A 10,742-nucleotide genomic window follows, 5' to 3' on the forward strand; every position below is an offset into this window, starting at 1 on the left:
CCGCGAGCCCAGGGCCAGAGGCAGCCTTGGCTCCCGACTGGGCAGGGGCTGCACTGGGTCCTGACAGGGCCTGACTCTGTCCCCTGGGGCTGGGGGAGCTGTCACGGGGCAGGGAGGGCCAGGGCTGGCAGTGGCTGCTCAGGGATGGGTTTGGTCCATGTCCCTCCAAGCAGCGACTGCCAAAGCAGCTGCGCTGCCCCCGGGCTCCCCTCCCGGCCTGCTGGGCTTTGTTGGGTGGCACAGCCTGTGCCAAGGGGCGGCAAGGTGCCTGCAGGCCCCAGCTCTGGGGGAAAGGGCGAATGTTCTGCCCGCATGCACCGTGCTGCCAGCTCAGCAGTGCAGCACAGCACGGGCTCACGCTCCCCTTTGCTCCCACAGAAGTGCTAGGCAAGTAAGACACAAACGCCCAGAACCCTCGGAACACCCCACGAATTATCTGCCCCCAGGATGTGCGCAGGTCCTGCATGATAGGCATGGTAGTGACGCTGTTCACTGTGCCCATTGCCAGGGTGCTGTGCTTTGTTGGGTTCCAGTGGTGGAAGGGAAAGAAACGCTAAGTTGTTGCTGATCTCTACAGTCCAGCTTCTTTAAAGGTTGCACTTAGTCAGACAACATTCAGAGAACAGTGAGTCTGTTATGGATTTGTGGTCAGTCCATGGTTGTCCAAAGAACTCTGCTGAGGGTTCTGCTGCTGCCCAGAGCTTTCATTGGCCTCTTAATTGCTGGGCCTTGTCCTGGAGGACCTGCTGGGGCTGCAGCCAGTGCTGGCTCCCAATGAGGCTGCCTGGCCCAGAGCAGCCCCGGGGCACAGGGCAGAGGCACAGCAAGGTTGGGAGGAGAAAGAGCAGGGACGAGATTGCCCTTGAAAGGCAGCGGCTCTCTGGGGCCCGCTCCGGGCCAGGGAGCCTGCCCAGAGCCCCTGCTGGCCGGGGCCTTGAGGGACAGCTGTGCAGCTGGGCCAAGCTGTGCCAGCAGCTCCAGCCGTGCTGGGGAGCCTTGCCAGCTCTGGGCCCTGCTGTACACGAGGCTCCCTGTGTGCCACTGGCAGCTGGGGCCTCAGCCACCTCCTCTCTCCACAGTCGCGCTGCTGCCGCTCCAGCATCCCGGCCAAGAAGGCGTGCCTCTCCCTCGCCCCCAGAGAGCCCAGAGACCGTCGGCTTTGACAGCTCTCACGCGAGGCCTCGACAGCAGCAGTTGCCCAAGAAAGCAGAGCACCAGCCCTCCGTGCCTCCCCCACGGCCCCCCAGCCCGGCCGTGAAGCGGAAGCCTTCCGAGATCCCCCCACCTGCTCCCCTCCCGAGCGCGCCGCCCAGGTCCAGCTAGGACTGCAACTGGGCCAGCCACGCAGGGCTTGGCCCACCAACAGCTTGGGCACCTGCTCTGCTGAGCTACAAACAATTCTCCATTCCTCAACAAAGCTACTCATGTTCTTGACTTCTCTTAAAGAGCAAAAGCAAATGTGCTCATCAGAAATTTCTCATCAAAGCCTGTTTGCAGAGAAACCCCACCATATGTGAGAAAATAGTTCTTAGCATCAGTGCACTCAAAAGAAAGGCAACCCTGAACTGAGCAGCGCTTTAAATCAACTGGAATTCTCTTTCCTCACCTATCAGTTGGATTTGCTCCTTTTTTGTCCTAGAGAGAACATTAGAACAATTTGCTCTTGACAGGACTCCTTGGATGGCTCCCAAACTGGTGGCTGCTCACCACGCCTTGCCTGGGCTCTCAAAGCAGCCTGTTAGCAGCACCTGACTTTGCCACCCTGTTCAGCCCTTGGACACGGCTGGTGCTACGGTCCCCTCTGGTGCCACGGTCCCCTCCTGGCTTGTGGCATGTCCCTGCTGGTGGAGGAGCCCTGCTCGGTGCTGCTGCCTGCGTTCAGCAACGCCGATCCTACTCCCTAGCCAAAGAGCGACTAAAGTCACTGCTTTGGGCAGCTCATGTGAACGAGTTTAACGCTTACTCACCTCTATCCCAGACCTCTTAAAACCCACCCAGCAAGACCATAAAGTCACCTCATCTGCAGAGGTGAGCAGGTCTGAACGAACAGAAGGTCGGCTTTCACGCACATTGGGGTTTTAATTTAGTGGAGGCACAGACTCGGTTCACAAGCCTGACTTGTCAAAGTGGATTGTACGATGTTATTGTGTTGCTTGTGCTAAAGAGAAAGCGGAAGGGAGAAATGAGTTAAGAAATGAGAAACACACTTGGGGCGCAGGCTTGGCAGACCAACGGAGCAGGGTGGCACCCAGCCGCTTTGCCGGAATCCCTTTTCGTGCGGGACAAAGGCGGACGCGGCTCCGCTGCGGGGCGAGCCGGGCGCTCGGCGAGCGGGCGCTGGAGCGGCGGCGGCCCCGCCCCGCCCATCCCGCCCCGTCACGGGCCGGGGCCGAGCGCTCGGCCGGGCGGGAGCTCAGGATGCTCGGGCAGCGCCGCGGGCCGGGCGGGCGCGATGGAGCCGGCTGAGGGCTGGGACCCCTACGGGTGGCCGGCCCGGCGCACGCAGTGGCTGGTCAGCGCCCTCGCCTACCACTACGGGCTGGACCGCGGCGTGGAGAACGAGATCGTCGTGCTGGCCACCGGCCTGGACCAGTACCTGCAGGAGATCTTCCACCACTTGGACTGCGACAGTTCGGGCCGCATCCCCGGCGAGGACTTCCGCACGCTGTGCCAGGTGCTGGGGCTGGAGGAGGCGGCGGAGCCCGAGGAGTGCGCGGGGCTGTGGGACGGGCTCTCGGCCGAGCTCACCTTCCGCCAGTTCCACGCGCGGCTCTGCGGCCACTTCAGCACCTGCGCGGGGCCGCGGCTGCCGCTGGGCCGGGAGAGCGAGCACATCGAGACCCAGATCCGCCTGCGCAGCCCCCGACGCCGCCGCCGCACCGACCCCGCCGGCCGCGGAGCCGCGGGCAGCGTCAAGCGACGGCCGCCGGGGCCCTGCTCCCAAGAGTGCTGCGAGGAGATCGTGGCACTGGAGCGGGCCGAGGACCGCATCGCCACACTGGAGGAGGAGAACGGCAGCCTGCGGGAGCTGGTGGAGGACATGTGCGCCGCCCTGCAGAGCAGCGATGCGCGGTGCCTGGTGCTGCAGGTGAGTCCGGGCCGGGCCGGCCTCTGCACCGGCCTCCCGGGGGCGGCTCGGCTGCCCCGAGTGCTTCAGGAGAGATGCTGCTCCCGGAGAGTCTGTGTTTATAACCCCTCCACTGCCAGACTGAGACCGAAGCTGCTCCTTCATCCTCGGCATTAACTTTTTAGCAAAGCTTAGTTACAGGGAGGCTTTAAGGAGAAATGTATGGCACCGGTCTACCATTAAATATAGCTGTGATGAGCATTCTTGTTAAAAGTGTAGGGGAGTTCACCTTAACAAACCCACGCGTACAATGCTGCTGCTTCTACTGCATGTGCAGTCAGCATGTGCTGATACCACATGCTGGATGTGCACCAGTGCAGGGTTTTTCCTGAAGTGAGAAAGAACTTTTGGATTGCCACCTGCACAAGCACAAGCAGTGTCTCAGTCAGAAGTGCCTGTAGGAAATATTAGAAGGATGTTTTCCTCAGAGTGTGGTCACGAGAGTTCAGAGTTGGAGCCAGTTCTGCAGGCAGGCTGATGAATAGTCTGGGGCTCCTCTGCACAGCCCCATTAATTCCAGGGCTGGATTCTGCTGGTTCTGCCGTACTGGCTCGAGTGACTCACATACACACTTAACAGCAGTTCAATTCCTCTGGCATGAAATAGCTTGGAACAGGCAGAGCAGGGAAGGGCAGCATGGACCCATTGTGCTGGCAGGGCTCACCAGGTGTGATTTGATACTAACACAGCACTCCCAGAACTCTGCTCCACCTGTGACACTTCCACCTGCAGTAGATGACTGTTGTCTTCACAATGTCCAGCAAGGCAGGTCAGAGACACTTTTACCATTTTCATCTAAAAAAGGCAAAGGAAATCAGCAGCAAACACAAAGTCACCACTCAAAGGTCCCAGGAAGTGTTGCCTTCTTGCGAAGGCCGCGATGACCTGGTTTCAGAGTCCAGCACGGCGATCTCCTCCTTGAGATCCTTCGGGGCCAAAAACGAACGCTAACACCAATTTGGTGGACGGTTAAAGGCGTTTATTGAGGGGTCTCAAGGGTATTTATGGACTAAGGGGTTTCTCTACGTCAGACAGGGGTTTGGCTATATTTTCTAGGGTTAGTATGGAGTGGAAAGTTACTGGCATCCATAGGTTAGGGGGGCTACCTGTTTGGCTACATTCTAAGGGTGATCCTTATCTATGGGGAGGGGGGCAGAAGGATTCCTGTAATTTTCCGTCACAGCCCCAAATCTTCCGAACGCCTGTCCCTTACTACTACAAGGAAGAATGAAGATGACTAAGAGGAAAGCTCCAGAACACCCCCAGCTGCTCCCTGCTCTCTTCCCCTGAACACAACTTCATTGGAAATATCTTTTTCAGCACACTGCCTGACTCCTGAGTACAGACCCATAGTAATGACATGAAAGCTACACAGAAACTTGTGCAATAACATGAGAAGGGTGTAGTTTGAAAATTAAATGCATAGCTAGGTATTAAAAACAACTTTCCAGAGATTGTTTCCTTCTCTCTGTATTTGGCAAAGGTCAAGTAGCTTTAGTTGCTGATCAACTCTATGGGATTGAAAAAAAACCAAACCAACAAAGCACAATCCAACCACTTTCAGTCTTCATTAAAACCCATCAATTTCTCCCTGCTTTGTGCTCCTGGTCATTACAAGTGGGACTGCGGAAGAGCCATGCCAGCCATACAGGAGAAGGACCCTGCTTCATAGGGAGGAAGAGACCATTAACACAGAAGCACTCCCAGACCAAGTGCCTCCAAGATGTCCTGGAGGAAATGGAGCTCATGCGGAGCTCCAGGGATGGGCAGATTGAAGAAGCCATCAGGTTCAGCCAGGAGCTGGAGAAGGAGCTGAAGAGCTCTCAGGAAGCTCTGGTCAGCCTGGAAGATTGCAACCGTAACCTGAAGAGGGAGCAGGCAGAGATGAGGAGGAAGGTGGAAGAGGCCAGACACGCTGTCCTGAACAGTCGTGGCAAAGTGAGGGAGCTGGAAGTGAGAGCTAAGGAGGTGCCAAATCTGCAGATACTGAGTGGAAGGCAGAGCCAAGGGATGCCTGGGAGGGCACCAATCACCCAGGTGCCCTCACTGCCATTTGGTCCTGAAGGAGAATCTTCAGCAGTGTCACAGGAGCTGTTCTGTCCTGCCTTTCTTTGCAGATGAACCTGATGATGAAGATAATCCTGTTGATGAAGATGATCCTGTTGATGAAGATGATCTGGATTCCCAACCCATACCCATTAGTGGGTATCTAGGAGATGGTGAGGGTAGGTCAAGGCCTTTCCCCTGGGAGAGCTGCCAGCTCAGAGCCCAAAACTCGGCCAGGGGGGCATGGCTGCAGGTGCCAGGACAGAGCCATGCACGTGTGTGCCCTCAGCCTGTGTGATCCCCTCACGGCTCCTGCGGCTCAGTGGCGCCCGTGGAGCTGAGCAGAGATGGCAGAAGCATCTGTGGCTGTTGTGTTACAGGAGTGTCTTCAGGCAGGACTTTCCCAGGCCCTTTGGTGGATGTTGCACGCAAGCCCAGCTCCCATCGCAGGGGTGAGTAGTGTGTCCCTGCTGACCCCACAGGCTGAGCCCTGCTCTTGTGGCATCCATTCATGGGAAATGGAAATATTTCTCTTAAGGTCCCCTGAGAAGGAAGAAGAAACCTGGAGGAGCTAGTAAGTTCCTGAAGGAATCCCAACATCTGGAACAAAAACGGAGTGATGTGGACAGCCAGCGTGGTGGGTGCATTTCCCTCAGCCTTGTCCTGGGGCTCAGCAGCCGGGGGCTTTGGCTGCACATCTGGATACGCCGTGCCCGGCACAGCGGGAAGGGATCCATGGCAGCCTGGCTGCCCCGCTGCTGCTTCCACTCCCTGCAGGGCTGTTTCCCAGCCTGGCCTGGTTGCAGCTTCTGCCCAGCCTCTGCAGGAAGGCATTGGGCATCAGCTCACAGGCAGCCCAAACTGCACCACAGGCCATGCACACCCTGAGATCCCCTGCAATTTCCCAGTCTCCAGGCTGATCAGTAAGGGTGGGTGTTTTGATGAAAGTGGGCCCTGGCCTACCCAGCAAGTTTGTGTCTTTGTCAAGCATTGCCTCCTGAAGCTGCCGCCTTCCCATTGGGGAACAGCCCCACCTGATCCAGCTGTGCCTCCTCCTTTCTCCAGAAGTGGATGTAGAGGCTACAGTGAAGGAAGCATTTCCCAGAGGAAGCAGGGGCTCATTGGCAGCCTCTGCTGCAGGAAGGGAGGCCATGCCAGGCCCAGTGCCAGGAGGTAATTGCTGTGCCTCTGGGCCTGAGCCCTGCTGAGGCTTGAGCTGCCCTCTCTGCTGCTTGGCACTGCGGGCACAGCCGGACAAGATGGGCACAGCCCAGAGGAATTATCCCGAGCAGGCTCAGGGCACTCGGGTACTGAGCTGTCCTGCTGGGCTCCCTCTGTGGGAGACATGTCCCGAAATCTGGGAGCGGCTGCACGGGGTGCCCATGGTGGGGAAAGGGCAGAGGGAGAGAGCAAGGCTCCAGTGGATCCTGAGAGGCCTTGGCTATGTCCTCTTCTGTTGGGAGAGCAAATCCAGAAGAAAAAGGTATAGAGAGAGAGAGGATGACAGGAAGGGAGGAAGAGAGGGCAGGACGAAGGGAGGGATGATTGTGGCACTGCCTGCTGCATTTTTCCCCTAGTGCTTTAGAAAGAGTTGCAGCTCTGGCAGTGAGAGAGCCCCAGTGCAACCTGGGCTGGTTCAGGCACCTCTCCGGGGTTGTTGTACAGGACCTACAAAGAGAATGGGGGGACCAGGAGCCAGCCCAGAGCTCCCCAGGCCCCTGTGCAGCTTTGGCCTTGTCCATTGACATCTGGCTCCCCTGGCCTTACCCAACCCCCTTCAATGCCCAGTTCCCAGAGGTACAGGGGGACTCCAGCACACCATGGAACTGGGTCTGATATGTGCTCCCTTCTAGATTGGGATCGCAAATTGCATTTTCTGGATGCCATGCTGGATGATGGCTTGAAACTCTTGGAGAATGCTGGAGGCAAGTTCTCCTTGTGCCTTTCCTAACAGTGTCAATATCCTAGCATCGCTGCAGGTGCCAGGACAGAGCCATGCACGTGTGTGCCCTCGCTCTGCGCGATGCCCTCAATGCTCCTGCGGCTCAGTGGCGCCCGTGCAGATCAGCAGAGATGACAGAAGCTTCTGTGGCTGTTGTGTTACAGGAGTGTCTGCAGGGAGGACTTTCCCAGGCCCGTTGTTGGATGTTGCATACAGGCCCAGCTCCCATCGCAGGGGTGAGTAGTGTGTCCCTGCTGACTCCACAGGCTGAGCCCTGCTTTTGTGGCTCCATTCATGGGAAATGGAACCATGTTGCTCTAAGTTCCTCCAATGGGAAAGAACAAAGCTACAGGAAACAAGAAACCCCATGAGCCATGCAAAATCATGCAGCAAATACTGAAGGAAATGCCTCAGGCAGGACAAGGTGGGTGCATTTCCCTCAGCCTTGTCCTGGGGCTCAGCAGCTGGGGGCTTTGGCTGCACATCTGGACACGCCCTGCAGGGCTGTTTCCCAGCCTGGCCTGGCTGCAGCTTCTCCCAGCTGCAAGAAAAAGTACTTTTTTTTAATATGTTGTTTGGTAGGTTTGCTGGTTCTTTGTGGGTTTTTTATCTGTCTTTGAAAGCAGCCCCTCGAATGTTAATGCACACAAAAAGTTGTTTCTTAAGGACTGGCATTGCAAAAAACCTGCCAACTTTGTCATGCAAGCCAGAGACAGCTCCCCTTGGGCTGCAGCTGGAAGGCTTGGAAATGCGTTCCAGAAACTCATGATAGGACAGTCTAATTAGCACAATTTAATGTCATTGTAATATGTGGTATAAGATAATTCATGCTTATATAAAATATACATTTAAAAAAAGTTGTGAATAAAATTGTGTCTGTAACAAAAATGTTTAAAGCCTAAAACCACAGAGAGTTAAGGTATAGACTGCTACAAAAAGTTGCGAAACTCCAGATGGCAGCAAGGGAAGAGAGCCTAATTAGCAAGCGAAAGGATGTTGCTAGTATGGAGATGAGCCATTCCCTGGACTATCCAGAAAACACCAAAAAGTGATGAATACTTGGTAAGTATCTTCAAACATGATAGCAATCCAGGTACCCCTAACCCAGCATCAGCATTCATCACTTCCCAGAAAAAGCATTGACCAGCCCTGCACAGAAAAAGGAGACTGCATGCATATGTGAAGCAAGGGAAAGGATAGAGGAACCTCTGCCTCAGGTGGAAAAAACTGTATAAAACCTGCCCAACAGAGATGACATTCGTGAATGGAGGGGATCCCATGCGATAGAGGTTGGATCAGGGTTCACCCATCACCAATACCGGGCTTGACGCTGTCCCTTTGATTGTGGCTGAGACCATATTTCAGTCCCGAAAATAAAAAATTACATTATTATTATTATTGATTTGGCCTTTTCATTTATTACTGATACCATCATGAAGTGCAAGATGTAAGTTATCCAATAAAATAATCCGAGTATTTAAATGCCAAGCAGCGGGAAAGGGCTGTGCATTGGAATGACAGGAAACAGACACAGAGGCATGATGGACAAGTTTCCCAGCCCAAGCAGACCAGAAGCACTGGGAGCACAAAGGGACACAGCCAGGAGGCCCAGCAGCTCCTTGCTGAGGGCCCATTTCATGCAAGAGCCAGCCCCGTTGAGTGGGAGAGGGCGCGGCCTCAGTTGCAGCCCCGGGTGCCTCCTGTGGGCCAGGGCACGGCCCTGGCTGTAAATGTCTTGGGCTGCAGCACAGGGCCAGGGTGGAGCTCAGCAGCCTCATCAGAGCCCAGGGCCGCGGCCCTTCCCTGCCAGGGCCGAGCCTGGCCCAGCCCGACCCGGCCTGAGCAGCCCAGCCTGGCCCCAGGGGATGGGCTCCGCCCGCCCACTGTGCCCACAGACCAGGCCCAAGGCTTTGCAAGAGGCTTTCTGCCAGCTTTGCAAAACCTCGACCGAGTGACCCTTTGCTGTGCTGAGAAGAGTAAAACACCCCATCAAATGTAACCCCGCTGCACAGCTCATGAGGGATCCCTGAACACCTTAGGAGAGGCCAGCAATACTCCTTGTGTTTCATGAGGGATCCCTGCACCCCTCAGCAGGGACCCCAAAATATCCCTGTGTGTCTCATGAGCTCCAGTCCCAGATGATTCCAGGGAAGGAAATGTGCCCTCAGCCCAGGCACGCTCAACATGGGCTACCCCAGCCCTCAGGGCCCCGCCGCTGCTCACAGCAGCCCCTGCCTGGCTCCTGCCTGCCCACACCGTGGCCATCCACAGCTGCTCCTGGCCACGGTGCTCAGCCTGTGCTGCTGCTGGGTGGGCTTTGCTGCTGCTACCACCCAGACACATCTGTTGACGACTCCAGTTCTTTATTGAAAAATAAAATATGGGCCAAGTTCTGCCCTGGCACAGACAGGGGCTGCCCAGCTTCACTCCTGGCCTGGGAACAGGACCAGGGGGCTCAGGGGCAGAGGGTCTCGTTTAGGAGGGGTGGGTTTTGGGAAGGCCTCGTAACGGTGCTGCAGCCACGGCAGGGCAGATAGGGGCAGACGTGGACAGCTGGAATAACTGGTAGGGAGCACTTTGTCTGAGTTTTTAGGCTCCTCTTCTGAAGCTGCAGAGGTGCTCCTGTGGAGAGAGGAGGTGGCTGAGGCCCCAGCTGCCAGTGGCACACAGGGAGCCTCGTGCACAGCAGGGCCCAGAGCTGGCAAGGCTCCCCAGCACGGCTGGAGCTGCTGGCACAGCTTGGCCCAGCTGCACAGCTGTCCCTCAAGGCCCCGGCCAGCAGGGGACGGCTCTGGGCAGGCTCCCTGGCCAGGAGCGGGCCCCAGAGCGCCTCTGCCTTCCAAGGGCAATCTCGTCCCTGCTCTTTCTCCTCCCCACCTTGCTGTGCCTCTGCCCTGTGCCCCTGGGGCTGCTCTGGGCCAGGCAGCCTCAGTGGGCGCCAGCACTGGCTGCAGCCCCAGCGGGGCCTCCAGAACAAGGCCCAGCAATTAAGAGGCCAATGAAAGCACTGGGCAGCAGCAGAACCCTTAGCAGAGTTCTTTGGACAACCATGGCCTGACCACAAATCCACAGCAGACTCACTGGGAATGTTCCCTGCCTATGAGCAGCCTTTAAAGGAAGCTGTTTCAGGTAGAGAATCACAAAACACTCACCATTTTCTCTTCCAGCAATACCAGATTCCTGCACAGCAAATCACCACGCAAAGTGCTGCACCAGCCACAATGGCCATCAACTTAATCAAACAAGCTCTTTCCCAGCAGAAAACTCTTCTCCAGATGTTATCAGTACGTGTTGAGGTGCCAGCTGCATCTGTGGGAGCAATGGGGAGCGTGAGCCCGTGCTGTGCTGCACTGCTGAGCTGGCAGCACGGTGGATATGTCCAGGACGTTCTCGCATCCTCTTTCCCCCTGAGCTGGGGCCTGCAGGCAACTTGCTGCCTCTTGGTACAGGACTGCTCAGTACCCGAAGCCCTGAGCCTGCATGCCAGAATTCCTCTGGGCTGTGCCCTTCTGCTCCAGGCAATACTTGACAAAGACATGGAAAAGGACAAGGAAAATGCCCTGGGTTTGGACCAGCTCCAGGGCCCTCCCTCCTGCAAACAGCTGCCTCTCTGCATCTACCCAGAGA

At 56.6% G+C, this 10,742-nt stretch overlaps 1 protein-coding gene across 1 annotated transcript; it reads left to right on the forward strand.

Annotated features, from left to right (window-relative positions):
• The first annotated feature begins 2,400 nt into the window (after positions 1 to 2,400).
• On the forward strand, positions 2,401 to 5,340 carry LOC129125079 (EF-hand and coiled-coil domain-containing protein 1-like). The gene is made up of 3 exons (XM_077173203.1): positions 2,401 to 3,088; positions 4,835 to 5,080; positions 5,245 to 5,340. The coding sequence occupies exons 1-3, from the start codon at positions 2,453 to 2,455 to the stop codon at positions 5,338 to 5,340; spliced, it is 978 nt and encodes a 325-aa protein (XP_077029318.1). The 5' UTR covers positions 2,401 to 2,452.
• The last annotated feature ends 5,402 nt before the right edge of the window (positions 5,341 to 10,742 follow it).

Source organism: Agelaius phoeniceus, unplaced genomic scaffold (genome assembly GCF_051311805.1).
Source record: "Agelaius phoeniceus isolate bAgePho1 unplaced genomic scaffold, bAgePho1.hap1 Scaffold_395, whole genome shotgun sequence".
Classification (NCBI taxonomy): domain Eukaryota; kingdom Metazoa; phylum Chordata; class Aves; order Passeriformes; family Icteridae; genus Agelaius; species Agelaius phoeniceus.

Excerpts from the sequence above, each read along its gene's own strand:
- LOC129125079 (XM_077173203.1), top strand. The coding sequence starts at position 2,453 with ATGGAGCCGGCTGAGGGCTGGGACCCCTACGGGTGGCCGGCCCGGCGC. Across the intron at positions 3,089-4,834 it reads CGCGGTGCCTGGTGCTGCAG|ACCAAGTGCCTCCAAGATGT; the intron begins GTGAGTCCGGGC and ends AAGCACTCCCAG. Across the intron at positions 5,081-5,244 it reads GCAAAGTGAGGGAGCTGGAA|ATGAACCTGATGATGAAGAT; the intron begins GTGAGAGCTAAG and ends CTTTCTTTGCAG.